General features: G+C 56.2%; 2 protein-coding genes across 6 annotated transcripts in view; one reads left to right on the top strand and one right to left on the bottom strand.

Annotated features, from left to right (window-relative positions):
- Window positions 1–1,392: 1,392 nt before the first annotated feature.
- LOC101056803 (uncharacterized) lies at window positions 1,393–5,739 on the bottom strand. The gene is made up of 3 exons (XM_009437736.5): window positions 4,373–5,739; window positions 1,803–1,988; window positions 1,393–1,635 (listed from the first exon to the last, which is right to left on the bottom strand). The coding sequence occupies exons 1-3, from the start codon at window positions 5,234–5,236 to the stop codon at window positions 1,393–1,395; spliced, it is 1,293 nt and encodes a 430-aa protein (XP_009436011.4). The 5' UTR covers window positions 5,237–5,739.
- A 2,365-nt stretch (window positions 5,740–8,104) lies between these two features.
- The window catches only part of BID (BH3 interacting domain death agonist), a 40,520-nt gene continuing 30,746 nt past the window's right edge, over window positions 8,105–17,878 (top strand). For 2 of the 5 annotated variants that reach the window (XM_016939650.4, XM_003317081.7), the window contains exon 1: window positions 8,276–8,390. Coding sequence is in view for 1 of the 5 variants with exons in the window: in XM_001163696.7 (XP_001163696.2) it covers window positions 9,082–9,161 (80 nt within the window). In the remaining 4 variants the exon portion in view is untranslated. Of the gene's footprint in view, window positions 8,132–8,237; window positions 8,391–8,754; window positions 9,162–17,878 lie in introns of those variants that run through there. The other 3 variants (XM_024352568.3, XM_016939651.4, XM_001163696.7) reach the window with 3 other exon arrangements.

The raw sequence follows: 17,878 nt of genomic DNA, 5'->3' as shown, positions 1-17,878 counted from the left end.
CCTTCCCTGAAGGCTGACCCGGCCCTGCCCACGGCACACCTGGGAGCGGCTCCTGCCCAGGCCTATGGCCGGAAACGCCACAGTGGCTCCTCTGGCTGGCATGAACTTCACGATGACACCTGGGTCTCAGTGCAGTTTGTAGGAAAGGAAGGATGCCACGGGGTCAGATCGTGTGTGGGGGAGATTTGGTACAGAAGCGAACACAAGAATGAAGATGGCAGAAACGTCACGTAAGGCGGGGCGTGTGTCTGCTGGCCTCTCGCCTGTCGCAGGTCTGAACTGCGCACAGCATAAGGCTGCAGTGCTGAGACTCAGCCCCTCCCCGGGGGGCCACAGCCTGGGCCGTTCACTCTGCACGTGGCAGTCTTGGTTTCTGCATCTTTGAGCAGAATGCTAGACACAGTGGTGGTTTGCCCTCTGCTCAATATCCCTCTAACAAATCACCATGCAAAACATTCCAGCTGGGCACAGCCACCCCATGCCGGGACCCCCACACCGGGACCTCCACTCCCTTCCCTCTGCTGGGTGTGATTTGGCCAATATCCAAAGAGTTTACTTCAGAAAGGGCAGGGTGAGAGGAAGGATATCATGGGGGTCCCTGGGCTGGGCCAGCCCTGGGGCGGACGCCAGAGGGCCCAGCTCCCTCTGGGAAATCCTGCTCGCCCTGCCCCAGCACCCATTCTGAGCCACGGCCAGACTCTGGGAGGGCCGTGCTTGGAGTTTTCCAGCCCTTGGGCCTTAGGAGTTAGCCCTCTGAAAGTTGGTGGCGAGGGCTCACTAGCAGCTGAGGGTTATTGGCATTAGATAGAGCAGTCCCAGGGAAAAGGCTGCTTGAAGCAATATGGGAAACCCCAGACTGGTCTTTCTGCAACAGCTGAGTCATGCCAGCCTCCCAGAGCTTCTGCAGGGTCACACCCGCCCAGCAGCAGAGCTGGGGAATTCCTGGGGTCTACTTGCCTCCGCTCGGTGGGTGGGACTGGTCTTCACCATGGCCGTGATTTCACCATGGGGGTGAACATGATTTTCACCCCCCCAGGCTCTGGTCCTGCATCTCGCCATCTCTCCTCTCTGCTCTAGCAAGACTCTTGCCCTCACAACCCACCGGCCCTTCAAGGCCCAGCGCCTGGGGAAAGCACCTCCTAGGCAGGGAGCCACCCAGCCAGGCACCACCAGCCAGGCCCTTCTCTAGGCTGTCAGGGCAGAGCCCTGGGTCTAGGCAGAGAGGGGAGCTCTGTGGTCGGTGCTGACTTGGCCAGGAGCCACCAGCCCCGGTGCTATGGCCCTTTGATGTTGGCTGAGAGCCCTGGGCCATCCCTGCAGCCCCAGTTCCTGGGGTACTAACTGCAGGGAGGGCTCTGTGCACCTGGCCTCCTGCCATGTAATGGTGTGTGTTCACTCTGTTTTTCCACCCCAGGTCTCGGGCAGGCGTTTATTGTCGGTTTCTGTCCCAGAGATGAGGGGAATGGGGTGGCCAGGAAGGAGGAAGCCTTCACTCCAGCAATCAGGCTCCCGCCAGTACTGGGGTGGACTCCAGTTCAGGGGCTTAGGAGGCACCATGGAACGCATGGGCTTATTCTCAGGGGAGCAGAGGCCTTGTGCAGACCTCACCTCCTGCAGTGTAGGGGGATGAGATGCCTGGAGGGGCAGGAGGGAGAAATGGCCCACTTGGTAATAGCCATTACCGCGTGTCAGCCCTGGCCAGCAGGGGACAGGCCACCTCTGCCCCTGCCTCCCCAGCCCTGTCCTCAGGCCAGGAGGACACTGGCCCCTCCACCCCTCATTCCTTCTGCTTCTGAGAGCACCTGAGCTTCAGTGAGGGCACAGCAGCCTGGCCGGGGAATGAGCAGCACCTGGAGACAGCCCACCCTCAAGAAGAGCATGGAAGTGTCTGGGGCGGATGGTAGGGACAGGGGCTTCAGGACAGGGGAAGGCGGTGGGGGCAGCTGGCAGGCAGGGGGTGAAGTTCCAAGGGTGCACTGAGAAGGGGACTGGGGTGGAAGGGGAAAAGGGCAGTGCGTGGCAGCCCCTCTGCTCCTGTCTTTCTCCCCATGCCCCTCGGGAGCCGCCATCCAGCCCCCGCTCTGAAGCACCTCCCACAGGGACCCCAGCCACCCCACTCACAGCACACAGAGCTGCTAGGAGCCTCCCACCGCACTGCCGGGTAATCACAAGCCACGCTTCCTGAGCGCATGCTGGGTGCCTAAGACCTTGCGTTTCATGTATTCACAGCCCGCCTCTGAGGAATGTACTATCATCTCTTTAATGACAGGAAATTGGGGCCCAAGAAACTTGATCTGGGGCATCAGGATGCGGGGAGCTGGAGGCCAGCTTTTCTGGGGGCAGCCCCTGGCCAGTTACAGCTCACGAAGCTCGTCAAGGATAGAGCTGAGAAAACAAACTCTGAAGGCTGAGCTCTTAACCACCAAGCTAGAGGCCTCCCGCCCTCCTCTTGACCTCCGCCCTGGGAGGCCTGCCCAGACCCCCATGCCCACGCTCCCTCTGCCCTCCAGATGCACAGATGCTTCTGGTCAGAACCACGCCCTGCTCTTCAGTGCACCAGTGTCCCTTGCAGAGTTCTCTGTCCTGGCTTCTATCCCAAGTCACTTGGGAGTAAGCTACGCACACTGTCTCCCCATCTTCACCCAGGGATGTGAAGAGCTGATGACCGCGGAGACGCTGGATGGGACAGCATCAATCTCGGCACTCTTGGGAGGAGAACCTCAGAGGAAAGCCAGGACCCCGTCAGACTGAGCCAGCAATACACCAGGTCCGGAGCTCCCAGTCTGTTACTGCAGTGAGCCTGCGGTAAGAGTCCGCCATCAGGAAGGTGATGGACTTCTTTCTCCAGGTGCCGCCACTACTGCTCTGGAGCCGTGGGAATGCTGCAGTCTCCTTCCACAGAGAACGTGCTCTCCAGGTGCATGGAGTGCCTCAGCCGACAGCCTCGGGCTGCAGCCACAGAGGCCACGTGCTCCAGGCACTGAGCCAGTGGTATGGGGGTCTGTCCCTTGCTCCTGCAACAGCATCCTTGGCCCCGAGCTGCTGTTGGTGTCGCAGGAGGGCCCTATCAGATCTGCTTCACAGCCAACCAGTTCTCTTCCTCCCTCTCTCCCCTCCCAGGGGTCCGATCCCCATTGTGATCTGAAGGCTGTCCCTGTCCAATCCCGCCCCTTCCTCTTGGGTGTCACCTCCCACCGAGCTTTGTCTCAGCATCTGCTTGCCGGAGGATGGAAACTGACACCTCTGTCCTCTGCTGAGTAATACCAAGACGAAACCCAAAGGACTTTTCTCTTTTGTTTTTTATTCTTATTTTAGAAACAGGGTCTCACTCTGTTGCCCAGGCTAGCCGTGCACTGACACGATCACAACTCACTGCAGCCTCCACCGCCCGGGGTCAAGCCATCCTCCCACCTCAGCCTCCTGAGGAGCTGGGACCACAGGCACACACAAACATGCCTGGCTAATTTTTTATCTTTCTTATTTTTTGTAGAGATGAACATCTCACTGAATTGCCCGGGCTGGTCTTGAACTCCTGGTGGCCCAGTCTGGTCTCGAACTCCCAAAGGACTTTTGAACAAAAACTCTCAAACTCATTGTTCACCATGGAAATGCAAAACCAAAATAGCACCGAGCTATCATTTTATACTATTAGACTGGCAAAGGTTTGGAGGCTAGATCCTGCCCCGTGTTGGTGGGGATGGAGCAGGGCGGCCTGCAAGCCCTGCTGTGGGATTAAAGTGTACCACTGGGGAGACCTCACCACAGGCCCACCTTAGACGGGAGCTCTGTCCCTACAGTTCGGTCCCCAGATATCTCTCTAAAGAAACCCTCATTTGGGCTCAGAGCACCGTGTTTGAGGATATGAATGAGAGTGGTTCGTCATGGCGGCAGTTGGAGGTCACTGGGGTTCCATGGTTTGGGAAGCAGATGGGCAAAATGCAGGGCTGCCCACAGTGGGGACCCCATGGCACTGGAGGCACACGTGCAGCAATGTGGAGGGACCCAGCAGATGGAGCCGGGTGGAGAAAACGTGCCAGCTCACATCTCAGTTAAAACACACGTGCACAAGCAACAGCACACTTGCTCGTGAGACTGCCTAGGAGCCAGTCCACGGCGCGGAGAGAGCCAGCAGCGCTGTCTCATTCACTGTCTCAGTCCAGCTTCCAGCCCTGCGCCATCCTCACGCGAGAGTCCCTCAGGTGTGCGGCAACCTCAGCTCTGCACACCCAGCCTTGGACACCCACAGCGCAAACAGGGACCCTCCCAGAGCTGCCCCCAAGCCCTCCCCTGGCCTGTGTGCGGGCGTCTGAGCGGGTGGAGGCCAGCCATGGGCTCTGCTTCCCTGTGAGCCAGGGTCTGGGCTGAGTCTAACCTGGAGGCGCAGGGTGAGCGCCAGAGAGGTCACATCATTCCAGGAGTTTGGAGGGATCCAACACAGCTCCCCTGAAGTTGGCTGTGACTTGGGCCTGTCAGAAGCAGCCTGAGAGGAGGGTCGCAAGTGACCCAGACCTGGGAAGGAGGGAAAGGTTTGAATTTTGCAAAAAAAAAAAAAAAAAAAAAGATAACTTTGCCCTTTTCGCTTGACCTTGCGGGGACAAGATGGGCGTGACGCCTCCCGAGACCGGGAGAGGAAGGCCACCTGGCGAAGCTGCAGTCCCAGCATTATCTGTATGTTAAATTGATGTTTTAAATCAGAGTTGATATCCAAGTAATTAAAGAATAAATAACAAGCACAGGGACTAGTGAGGGGCTGGGCCAGATTCTCTGCAACCCATATGGCTTCACCTACCTTCCAAACCCCCGGTTCTGTGAGGACCGAAAATGAGCATCCCAGACTATTCCAGAAACAGCCTGGGGATTCTGAAAGTTTCCCAGAGCATAGGCAGTGAAAGAGAGAGAAGCTCAGCCCTTCTGGAGGGGATGGGTGGCTCGGAACAGAAGGTGGAAAGGGAGAGAAGCTCAGCCCTTCCAGAGGGGATGGGTGGCTCAGAGCAGAAGGTGGAGATGCAGTTCTGGGGGTGCCATGGCCGAGCACCACAGACCGTGGACTTGCACAACAGAAGCGGGTTTCCTCACAATTCTGAGCCGGAAGGCGGAGATAAATGCGTGGGCAGGGCTGGGTTCCCCGGACGCCTCTCTCCTTGGCGCAGAGACGATGTGTTGTTCTCCCCGGGTCCGTTCCTGTGTGGGTGTCCGTGTCCCCATCAGGACACCAGTCAGATAGGACGAGGGCCATCCAGTGACCTCACTTAACCTTAATCACCTCTGGAAAGTCCCTGTGTCCAAGCACAGTCACGTTCTGAGGTCCTGGGGGTCAGGGCTTCAACTTACGAATTTTGAGAGCACTCAAGTCAGCCCACAACAGTGGACTTTGAAATAATCTTTTAGGAACTGGACTCCTCAAGGACGCTTTAAAAAATGCTGGCCTCGTTCTGTTGCAAAGGGGCAACTGAGGAAGAGGGGCTGAATTTTCACAGGAAGACGAGCCCGGTGGCAGGAAGTGACAGTGAGAAACTGCAGCATAAAGCGGAAGCAAAGGCTGACTGTGACTATGTGGTCGCCAGCTCGCCTTCCCCGTCAAACCTTGCTGGATTTTGTGTTTCATTTTCATTGCCAAAAACATCATTCAGGTCGGGTGCAGTGGTTCATGCCTGTAACCCCAGCACTTTGGGAGGCCGAGGTGGGAGGATTACTTGAGCCCAGGAGTTCAAGACCAGCCTGGGGAACATAGCAAGACCCCGTCTCAAAAAAAAAAAAAAAAAAAAAAAAGGCCGGGTGTGGTGGCACACGCCTGTAATCCCAGCACTCTGGGAGTCCGAGGCGGGCAGATCACCTGAGGTCAGGAGTTCGAGAGCAGCCTGGCCAATATGGTGAAACCCCGTCTCTACTAAAAATACAAAAATTAGCCAGCCAGTCATGGTGGTGGGTGCCTATAATCCCAGCTACTTGGGAGGCTGAGGCTGGAGAATCACTTGAACCCGGGAGGCAGAAGTTGTAGTGAGCGGAAATCACACCATTGCACTCCAGCATGGGTGACACAGCCAGACTCCGTCTAAAAAAATTTTTTTAAAAATTAGCCAGGCGTGGTGGTGCATGCCTGTAGTCCCAGATACTTGGGAGGCTGTGGCAGGAGGATCACTCGAGCCTGGGAGGTCAAGGCTGCAGTGAGCTGTGATCACACCACTGCACTCCAGCATGGGTGACAGAGCTAGATCCTGTTTCAAAAAAAAAATAAAGTCATCATTCTCTCATGTATGTGTATATTGTTTCATTTGTTAATTAAGGTATAATTTTACATACAGTAAAACTCACCATTCTTCGTGCAGAGTTCTCACAAAAGTGTACAATTGTGTGGCATCCACCACAATCCCTATATAGAAGAATCCCATCATCCCCGGAATTTCCCTGGGCCCTTCCATAGCCCCCCAGCCCCTCACCCCCTGAATTGTTTTCTGGCACCCCGCCCCCCTTTCTTTTTGAAGTGGTTGTTTTGCAGGAAACATCACCCTCTCTCATTTTACAAATACTGCAGACAGATTTTGAAGCCCAAAGCATCATAGAGGCAGCAGATCAGGACAGGGAGGATTGAGGCGGGGGAGGCTCTACCCTGACTGTAAGAAGCACTTGAGAGACCTGCAAAAAGCCAACAGGAGAGGCAGAGACTGTGGGGGCCAATTGGTACAGGTCCTGCCCTGCATGACAGGGCCAGTGGCCCCCACAGTGCTGAGGATAAAATCCAACTGCTCATCCAGGCTGCTGGAGCCTCCTGCCTTCAGGCCACCCCACTGGCCTCTTGCCCACTGTGCCCCACTGTCCAAGCTCTCGCCTGCCCTGGGAGGGGCCCCTGCAGCTTCTTGTGCCCAGGTGCACGTCCCTCTCTTTTCCCATCTGGGCGCCTGCTGACATTGTACCATGAATTTGAACACCACCCCGCAGATGACCTGGCCTCAGCCCGTGAAGTTTCCCTTTCGTCTTCTGCAGGGCACTGGCCCCTAATGCCATCTGACGGTTTCCCTGCTCACAGGATCTTCCATTTGCTCAGCCCCCCAGAGTGCCCAGCCCGAGTGAAGAGCATGCAGGAAACAAGCCCCTGTCCTCGTGGAGGCTACATTCCGAGAGGGGAGGTAGGCAACACACACACAAACGACTCCGTAGTATGTCATGCTGCGATGCTGGCTGTGGAGGAAAATGAAGTGAGGCCTGGTGAAAGCCAGAGGCCATGGGGCTGCCGAGGAGGAACAGGGACAGGGCAGGATTTGCTTAGAGCAGGGCAGGTCGCGTGGGACTCTGCGGGCCACTGAAAGGAACTTGGCTTTGATTCAGAGGATGTTAAAGCGTGAGTGACATCCTCTGACCTTTTATAAAAGAAGCAAGAGTCTAGGGAGCCCGGGTAGAAGTAAGGGCGTCTGGAGGAGCCACAGCGGGCTCAGGGAGTGAGCCCACGCGAGGGCGCAGAGCAACTGGACGCTCCAACAGGGCTGGTGGGAGTGCCGAACGGTGTGCATCACCTTGGAAAGCAGGCAGTTTTTAATACCATGAAGCTCGTCCAGTCCTATGATTCGCATTTCCACTCCTAGGTATCACACTCAAGAGAAGTGAAGACGCCCACAAAGGGCTCTGCAGCAGCACTGTCGGTGAGAGCTGCATCCGGGGATGCATGGACTGGCCTGTCATTCCAGCACTTTGGGAGGCCGAGGTGGGAGCATCGCTGGAGCCCAGGAGTTCGAGACCAGCCTGAGACCTCCAGAGGTGGAGACCCCCCCACCCCACCACCTCCACTAAAAACTGAAAAAGAAATTAGCTGGGTGTGGTGTGCGCCTGTAGTCCCAGCATTATCTATATGTTAAACTGATGTTTTAAATCAGAGTTGATATCCAAATAATTAAAGAATAAACAACAAGCACAGGGACTGGTGAGGGGCTGGGCCAGATTCTCTGCAACCCACATGGCTTCACCCACTTTCCAAACCCCTGGTTCCGTGAGGACCGAGAATGACCACCCCAGACTGTTCCAGAAACAGCCTGGGGATTCTGAATGTTTCCCAGAGAATCATTAGGAATTATCCCAGCGGCGCTGGAGTAAGTGGCCAACTTGAAGTTGGACGACACTGTCTGAAACAGTCGCGTAAGGGGTAAGGGTGGAAAGCCTGGTTCTCACTGCGCTGCCGGCCCCCCGCCCCGCTCCACAGCCCCGCGCCGGCGCGGGCTCCCCGGGTCCCCGCAAGCCGCCGGGGGCGGGCCGGGGCGGGCCGGGGCGGGCCCGGGCGTGGGGGGCCGAAGGAGGAAGCGCGCGGGGCGCCATAAGGAGGAAGCGGGTAGTCGACCGTGTCCGCGCGCCTGGGAGACGCTGCCTCGGCCCGGACGCGCCCGCGCCCCCGCGGCTGGAGGGTGGTGAGTGCCCCCGCGCCCCTCCCGGGGTACGCGCCGAGCCCCAGCCCGGGACCCCTGCCTGCCGCCTGCCCCGGCGTGGAGCTCAGGGCCCGCCGCCCGCCCTGGGCCCGACCGCGGTGGGAGCCAGAGGAGGGGAGGCGGGGGGTCAGAGCCCCCGGCCTCAGCAGCGACCTGAGGGCCGGGTCTCTCCCGCCTTCCCTCCGCCCGGGCGCCCTCCTCGGCGCGGCCCGCAGGTCGGTGCTGAGGGTCGGGTCCGCCTCGGAGGCGGGGGAGGCTTTGTTGTGTCCTCTCCACGTGGCCTGGGGACTCAGGGGAGGGGTGCGGGGCGCGGGGAGGGGGAGGGGCCGAGGCCAGCCCCGGAGAGGAGAAAACCCGCGGGCCTGGCCGGGTGCAGGCCACCCTTGCCGGAGGATCGGAATCCCCGCCCACACCGTGGTCTTTCCAGCACCGCAGACACCTGCCGGCTCCTCCCGAGCGGAGCTCAGGGCTGACAAAGCGCGGTCAGAGCGGCCGCTTACTGGGGCTCGCCCGCTCCTTAGAGCACTGGCAATGATGTGCGGATCCTCGCTGCTGCTGCTGGGAAACTGTTGAGTGGCTGAATGACCCCAGGGGACCCTGGGAGAGCTCTGAAGCCCTCAGCCACCAAGTGGCTGGGCTGGCAAGGGTTCATTCATTCATTCAACAAATACGAATGTGCAGCGGGGCTGGGGTCATGATGGCTCGGTGGGCAGCGAGGGGCCGGGCCGGCTGGAGGAGCACAGTGCGGATTCTGTAAGTGGGCTGGGGGCTGGGCCTTCTGCGGCTGGACCGGCCTTCACCTGCAGGCAGGGTTGGGGCAGGTGAGGAGCAGATGGACCCACCCAGAGCTCTTCCACCTTCTCAGGCTTGCACCCCCTTCCTGGAGCCTTATCCACACCCCCAGTCCTCGCTCTCACTGTGGGGGAGCTGCAGAGGATGCGGTTTTTCCACATTCCATCTCCACCCACAGGAGGCTTTGAGATGGGGGGAGCTCTCCTGGGCCTGAATGTGTGCCGTCCTGGGGCCCTGCAGTCCCCTGGGAGTGATGACCGAGACCAGATTCCCTGAGCCGGGGTCTTAAGGGTGTGGGGAGCGCAGAGGGATCCTCTGGCATCAGGAGTTGAGGTAGACAAAGCTCCAGGGAGGCACTGCTGGGAGGAGGGCCCTGGCCAAGCCTCTGCCTGCGGCCCGGGGTGTGCGTCCCTGCCCCTTCTGCCCCTCTTGCCCAGGGAGGGAAGAGGAAATGTGGGGTCAGCAGTTCGTGGCTGGGGTTTAAAGGCAGGGATCTCCCAGGACGGGCACAGGGAGCATGAGGAAGCAGCTCGTGTCTCTGTTCATGAGATGTGAGAGTGGTGACTGAGACGAGGGGTGCAGAGACCTGCCGTGGCTGGGGCGAGGTGCTGTTAGTGCTTCTGAGGAGGTTGGGCAGGATAGACGGTGGCTGTCAGGTGGTCTCAGGGTTGTGCAGGAGCTTGCCAGAGAGGGAAGCGGGGCATGCCCCCAGGGTGGTATGGGGGATTCTAGGGGGAGGGTGCCTGGGTGGGAAGGGGTGTCGCATGCCCAGCTCAGAGGCCTTGCTTAGGGGTGCTCACAGGCTCGGCTGACGTGAGGATGCTGATCGAAGGAGCTGAGGGTCCCACTCATTTGCAAGGGGGAACTGTCTGCCCAGGAGCCCCAGCAGTGCCCAGGCCCCTGGACTGACACGGATGGATGAGGGTGATGGAGGCGGATGGACATTTGACACTGGAGCCTGCCTTCCAGGCAGAAGGGCCGTGAGTCATCCTCTCTCCGGTGCCAAGTGGAGGGGCTGAGCAGGTCCTCGACGTGACCGAGGACTGTGCCCGTTTTTTCAGGGGACCCGGAGCGCTGGCTCTGGCTGTCAGCCCATGAGAGACCTCCCTGCAGAGCTGTGGCCTCTGGAAATGCTTCCTGTCGTTGACATCTGGTCACCACTCTCCAGCTGGGGCTGTGGAGGGCAGCACAGGCCTGGAGTGTCCCCGAGAGCAGCTGGGCGTCTGCCCCTGCCCACCCCACAGGGCCTCCCACTCACAGGGCCTAATTAGCAGCTCCATGGCTGCCATACCTGGCGGACCGCCCTCAGCGGCCACATATATCCTTGCCCCAAGCCAATGACAGGTCTGAAGAAGACACTGATGGAGCTGAAGCACAGGACAGAGACAAGCACCTGTGTGCCGGACGCTCACGGAGCACTTGATGTGTGCTGACTGGCTCACATCACGGTGGTCAGACGAGGGTAGCATCCCCATTCACCAGATGGTGTAACTGAGGCAAGGAGAGGCTAAGTAACTTGTCCAAGGTCACACCCGAGGGAGTTGGACTTCAGGGTCTCAGCTCTGAGCATCAGGCACACTGCCCAGATTCCCCCTCCACATGTCACACCTGTTAGGCCACTGGGGGTAAGGAGCCTTTCTGTGGCCTCGCTCCCCTGTGAGCCCCTGGGAGGGAGGCAGCCCAGATCCCAAGGCAGCGAGTGACGTGTGTGGGAAAGGGGAAGCTTCCGGGGCAGGGGTTCAGAAACCTCGCAGTGGGGTTTTCCCCAAGAGCCACTGCTGGCAGGTTCCTACAGCCCCATCCAGCCCCAACACAGCCTGCCTCTTTTCCTTCCTCTTCCTCCTTTTCTCTTTCTGCCTGCGTTGGTCCAAAATGGGGAAGTTTCACATAAATGGCAAACAGGCCACAAAGCAGCTATTTCTGGAGGTGCTGCTGCCTTGCAGATTGAATTCTTAGTTGGCATTTTAGGTGTTTGTTTTCAGGATCCTTTTCTGTAGAAGAAGCCAACAACTAAGAAAAGGAGGAAGTGGCTTTGGGAGGCTGAGACGGGAGGATTGCTCGAGCCCGGGAGGTCAAGGCTATAGTGAGCTGTGATTGCACCGCCGCACTCCTTGAATCCTATCAGCTTGGCCAGGGTGGGGGTGGGAAGTGGGGTCTTAAAGGGGAAAGACCAGCCGGGCGCGGTGGCTCACGCCTGTAATCCCAGCACTTTGGGAGGCCGAGTTGGGCGGATCATGAGGTCAGGAGATCAAGACCGTCCTGACTAACACAGTGAAACCCCGTCTCTACTAAAAATACAAAAAATTAGCTGTGCGTGGTGGCGGGCGCCTGTAGTCCCAGCTACTCGGGAGGCTGAGGCGGGAGAATGGCGTGAACTCAGGAGGCAGAGCTTTCAGTGAGCCGAGATCGCGCCACTGCACTCCAGCCTGGGGGACAGAGCGAGACTCCGTCTCAAAAAAAAAGGGGGGGAAAGATCACCATCTGGATCATAGGCCAGACCTGAAAGGGGGCTGGTCACTTTTAGGTACGTAGAGTAACTGGAAAGACACACTGTCCTAGTGGAAGCCGTGGGTGGCCTCTGTGGCTGCTGTGGCCCCAGGGGAGGAGATACCTGTCTTCTGGGGCTGCGGCTCAGTCTGGCTCCGGGTCCGGATCACCAGGGAGCTTTCTGCAGAGCATCCTGCCTGGGCTTTGCCTGGTCTGCATGGGCTCCCCCAGCCTGTGGCTCAGCCCGCTTCTATGCTCACAGCCATGCTGGCGCCGGGGGCAGTCCTTGGCTTCCCTCCTCGTTGGCTTAACAAACCCCCTTTCTTCAGAGGAAGGAAAGTGTGCCGTGGCCTGGTGGGACAGGCTGGGCTTGGAGGTGCCAAATGTCCTGTGTGCTTGGGGACAGCTGCTGAACCTCCCCGCCGCCGTCACAGCCCTTGGCCAAGAGCTTTCATCCAAGGCTGGCAGTAGTTGCTCTATTTCTGTTATGGGGCACCTCTGCATCTGTGTTTGGTTTAATTTGTGTAACTGAATGTCTCATTTTATTCCTCACATTCATTCTGTGAAGTTTCCCTTGTCTGGGTGAGTGTTCAGGTGACTACAACCCTGGGTCCGGGATGGGCGGTGTTCCAGGAGCTCCTGCTTGGGCCTCTCCCATTCTCCCCCAAAACCAAAGAGAAGGGAAAACCCTTTGAAGTGGATGTCACATGTCAGGTGCTTTTTCTGATACTGCATGTGATCCCACAAGGCAGGGAGTGTCCCCTTTTACAGACGGGGAATGTGAGATCACATTGCAGGTTCAAAGCCCGACATGACCTGTCCACCTTTACAGCTTTCCTCTCTGGGCTGGGAGTGCGTGAGGGCTTCTTAAAATGCAGATGGACTTGGGGGATTGAGCTTCTCTGGGGTTCTGGTGTTTTTGTAGGGAGAGCCATCTGGGGTCAGGGCTGGGGTGGGGACAGCAGGAGAACAGGACAGGAGTGGCAACCCAGGGCCAGGGAAGGGAGTAGGCAGGGGTAGCATATGGGGGTGGAAAGAAAGGGGCCAGTGGCACGAAGGGCCCTGGGAGGCAGCAGCGTGTCCCTCCTGGGGGTAAGTCCAGGAAGGTGGCCATCCCCGAGGAGCTGCGTTCCTGTGACAATGAGGCTAGGCCTGAGGGCACCGGAGGCCAGCGGGCAAGTGCACACCCCCAAGCCTGGCGGGGCACCACGTGACCAGGCCTGGTATTGGGACTGGGAGTGGCTCCTGCACCAGCTGGCATCTGCCTAGAGACAGGAAGGTGGGTGCCTCCTGGGTTCAGCTGGGAACTCTGAGCTTTGGGTGCTGGAGGTCACTGCGTTTGGGATGGCTGCCTCCTGGACCCAGCTGCCTCTGTGTGTGGAGTGAGTAAGGCACCGTCCTGGCCGCGGAACTGAGGCAGGCATGCTATGAGAAGATAAAATTGCCTTAACAACTGTCCCCAGGATCCTTCCAGCAGGCACTTCCTTGCTGTGCCCTGGAAAAGCGGGGTGGCACTCTGGATGACAGCACAGCCTCAGGGTGCTTCTCTGTGGCCCACATACCCTTCCGGCCCGATGGCTACCTCCGTTCCTGTTTACCCAAGCCCCACTTCCCCTGAAATCCAGGCAGGGAGAGATGGGGCCTGGCTGTGAGAACCCTGGCCCCAGGTGTCACCATTTCCCCAAAAGCCTTGTTTCTCCCTCTGGGTATCCCTGAGGACCCCTGCAGACATCCAGCCCCAAACCCGGCCAACTGAGCAGGGAGCCCAGCTAGGGGCCTTTGTGGAAGGGTCACCCGTGTACTCACACCAGCAGCCAGCCGCTCCTGGGTCATCAGCCCCTCCACAGGAGAGGGGAGGCGTTTCTGCCAGGGGCTGGGTGGCATTTCTGCCAGGCAGGGGCATGGCGTTGGTGCGGCACAGGCCCTGCTGTGCTCTGTGAGGCTCTGCCCTGACTTGGACTCTGCCTGGGACGTGGTGACAGCCTTGTTCTTTATTTATTTAGTTAGTTATTATTTATTTATTTATTTATTTATTTTTGAGACGAGTCTCACTCTGTCGCCCAGGCTGGAGTGCAGTGGCACGATCTCTGCTCACTGCAAGCTCCGCCTCCCAGGTTCACGCCATTCTCCTGTCTCAGCCTCCTGAGTAGCTGGGACTACAGGTGCCCACCACCACGCCCGGCTAATTTTTTTTTTTTTTTTTTTGAGACAGAGTCTCGCTCTGTCACCCAGGCTAGAGTGCAGTGGCGCGATCTCGGCTCACTGCAAGCTCTGCCTCCCGAGTTTCACACCATTCTCCTGCCTCAGCCTCCCGAGTAGCTGGGACTACAGGCGCCCACCACCATGCCGGCTAATTTTTTGTATTTTTAGTAGAGAAGGGGTTTCACCGTGTTAGCCAGGATGGTCTTGATCTCCTGACCTCGTGATCCACACGCCTCGGCCTCCCAAAGTGTTGGGATTATAGGCGTGAGCCACCTTGCGGCCCAGCCTTGTTCTTTATGACAGAGTCTACAGAGAGTTCAGGGAGGGGCGGACCAGGAGGCTCACCAGAGGCTCACCAGGGATTCTGGAGTAGCTGAGGGACACCTGCCTTCCCCTGCCATCCACCATGCCCCACCCAGAAGCCCAGGGCCTGGGCAGGGGAGGGAGGCAGGACTCCCGGGTCACGGAGACCTGGAGCATCGGGGTCCACTGACTCCCGGGGCCTGTGGTGGAGCCTCCAATCTCTGGGAGGGGGCCCCAGTCACCTGAAGAGGCTCTTGCCTCCTCATGTCTCCTCCTGCTGGCTGCCTTTTCAAAAACCATTTGATTGAGACATACTGCACATGCCATAAAATTCACCCATTAAAGGGTACAGTTCAGTGGCTTAGTATATTCACGGTATGTGACCATCACCACCGCCTACAGGCAGAACATTTCAGTAACCCAAAGAGAAGCTCCAGACACACTGGCGGCTGCTCCGCAGCCCTGGCAGCCCTAATCTTTCTGTCTATGGAGTTGCACGTTTAGGACATTTCATACTAATGGAATCACACACTACGTGGTCTTTTGTGACTGACTTCTTTCATGTAGCATATTTTCAACTCATGTTAACTGCTGTAACTCATGTTACAGTAGGTGTCAATGTTTCCTTCATTTTTTATTTTGTATTTTTTGTAGAGACAGGGTCTCACTGTGTTGCCCAGGTTTGCCTCAAACTCCTGGGCTCAAGTGATCCTCCTGCCTTGGCCTCCCACAGTGCTGGCCTTTTCTTGGCTACCAGAGGCAAATTCAAGCAGCAATGGAACTTTTCACTTCGCAGACCCTGTTTCTCCGTTTTCTCTCCGTGTCTCTGTTTCCCCCGCCCCTGACTCTGTGTTCTGTTGGTTTCTGGCTTACCCATGGCTTGGTGGCATCAGTGATTGAGCATTGGTTTGTGGTCATATTGTTTTGCTCATCTTTGTAGGCGGATGACAGAGATCAGTTCTCTGTGGTCAGATACGGATAATCTGGATGATCGAACTTCGTTCTCTGTGTCCTTAGCCTCTTTTGAGCTCAATTCAATTCAGAATTTTGTGTCCACCGGGAAGAATACCTCTTTGACACCTGGTCCAGGGAGTTTTCCAGTTTCTGTGTTTACTCTTGCCCTGGGGCTGAAGTTGTAATTCAGAAAGGCCTTTGCCTGTCACTAAGTGAATGTGGAAGACTTTTTTTGAGTCATTGGGTAAGGTCATGAAGTGTCTTGAATTGGAGGAACTCTATTCTGATTGGTTCGTGATTAGCTTATGTAAGTAAATATTTCTAAGATTTCCAGAACGTAGGAAAATCGTACTTCTAATAATTTCTTTCTTTATTTATTATAATTTTTTTTTTTTTGAGATGGAATCTCACTTTGTCACACAGGCTAGAGTGCAGTGGCGCGATCTCGGCTCACTGCAACCTCTGCCTCCTGGGTTCAAGAGATTCTCCTGCCTCAGCCTCCCAAGTAGCTGGGATTACAGGTGTGTGCCACCATGCCCGGCTAATTTTTGTATTTTTAGTAGAGATGGGGTTTCACCATGTTGGCCAGGCTGGTCTCGAACTCCTGATCTCAGGTGATCCTCCTGCCTTGGCCTCCCAGAGTGCTGGGATTACAGGCGTGAGCCACCACGCCTGGCTGTACTTCTAATAATTTTAATGCACTAGACTTTAAATTTAAAAAGAAATTCTTGGCCGGGCATGGTGGCTCAGGCCTGTAATCCCAGCACTTTGGGAGGCTGAGGCAGGCAGATCACGTGGTCAGGAGATCCAGACCATCCTGGTTAACACAGTAAAACCCCGTGTCCACTAAAAAATACAAAAAATTAGCCAGGCGTGGTGGCAGACGCCTATACTCCCAACTACTTGGGAGGCTGAAGCAGGAGAATGGCGTGAACCCAGGCTGCGGAGGTTGCAGTGAGCAGAGATCACACCATTGCACTCCAGCCTGGGCAACAGAGTGAGACTCTGTCTCAAAAAACAAACAGACAAACAAAAAAGGCTGGGCGCGAAGTGGCTCACGCCTGTAATCCCAGCACTTTGGGAGGCCGAGGCGGGTCGATCACCTGAGGTCGGGAGTTTGAGACCAGCCAGGCCAACATGGAGAAACCCCCTCTCTACTAAAAATACAAAATTAGCCCGGCATAGTGGTGCATGCCTGTAATTCCAGCTACTCGGGAGGCTGAGGCAGGAGAATCGCTTGAGCTTGGGAGGCGGAGCTTGCAGTGAGCTGAGATCGCGCCACTGCACTCCAGCCTGGGCGACAAAGTGAGACTCCATCTCAAAAAAAAAAAAAAAAAAGAAAATTCTTCTTACAGAAACAAACTGGAATATTTTAAGAATCTTAAGTTCAGGCCAGGTGCAGTGGCTCACACCTGTAATCCTAGCAATTTGGGAGGCTGAGGCAGGAGGATGTCTTGAGTCCAGGAGCTCCATACCAGCCTGGGCAACATGGCAAGACCTTGACTCTACAAAAAATAAAAGATTAGCCGGGCATGGTGGTTGTGCCTGTAGTCCCGGCTCTGGAGGCTGAGGGGGGAGGATCGCCTGAGCCCGGGAGGTTGAGGCTGTAGTGAGCTGTGACTGCACCACTGCAGTCCGGCCTGCGGAACAGAGCCAGACCCTGTCTCCAATAATAATAATAACAATAATCATCTAAGTTCACGTAATTGATGTAAATCTTTGGCAAATGAGACTAATAATTTGGGTTTTAAAAAGCTATGTCTTTTCTTCAGTTTCTTTTTATTATTATACTTTAAGTTTTAGGGTACATGTGCACAACTTGCAGGTTTGTTACATATATATACATGTGCCATGTTGGTGTGCTGCACCCATTAACTCGTCATTAGGTATATCTCCTAATGCTATCCTTCCCCCCTTTTCTTCAGTTTATCAGCATTAGTTATAATACAGGTGTACCTTTTGTTCTACTTGGCTTCCTCCCCTAAACTTCTACGGGTTTACTTATCAAATCAGCTAATATTACTGTTACATAATGTTTAAGATTATGAAAAATATGTTTGTGTTCAAATAAATGTGTTCATTATTCTGAAAGTGTACTGTACCAAAATAAAGCTTAGGTAACTTAAAACCTTGGACTGATATTAAATGGAGTTGAGTAGGTATTCTTTGGATATCGACATACTTACTCGGTAAGACAGAATAGTAAAACATTGGTTACTAGGTATACCTAGGTTTTTTCCAGCTCTAAAAAGAGGCCGTATCTTGGCCTGCAGTCATGACCTTGGCAAGTCACTTCTTTCAATGCCTCAGTTCCCCATCTGTCAAATGGGGGTGATCATACTGACCTACCTCACAGGGGTGTTGTTGTGAGGCATTGTAAGTCAAAGTTAATAGAATACCGCAGGGTCCTCTGTGGAGGATGTCTTGGGTGCTCTGTGGAGGATGTCTTGGGTGCTCTGTGGAGGATGTCTTGGGTCCTCTGTGGAGGATGTCTTGGGTCCTCTGTGGAGGATGTCTTGGGTGCTCTGTGGAGGATGTCTTGGGTGCTCTGTGGAGGATGTCTTGGGTGCTCTGTGGAGGATGTCTTGGGTCCTCTGTGGAGGATGTCTTGGGTGCTCTGTGGAGGATGTCTTGGGTGCTCTGTGGAGGATGTCTTGAGCCGGACACACAGGCTTTGGTCCTCACTGAGCTGTCTCCAAGACTGGAACTACTTACTGACTCGGCAAATTCTC

The sequence above is a fragment of the Pan troglodytes genome, chromosome 23, assembly GCF_028858775.2.
Source record: "Pan troglodytes isolate AG18354 chromosome 23, NHGRI_mPanTro3-v2.0_pri, whole genome shotgun sequence".
NCBI classification, from domain to species: domain Eukaryota; kingdom Metazoa; phylum Chordata; class Mammalia; order Primates; family Hominidae; genus Pan; species Pan troglodytes.
This window is presented reverse-complemented; position numbering and strand designations above follow the sequence as displayed.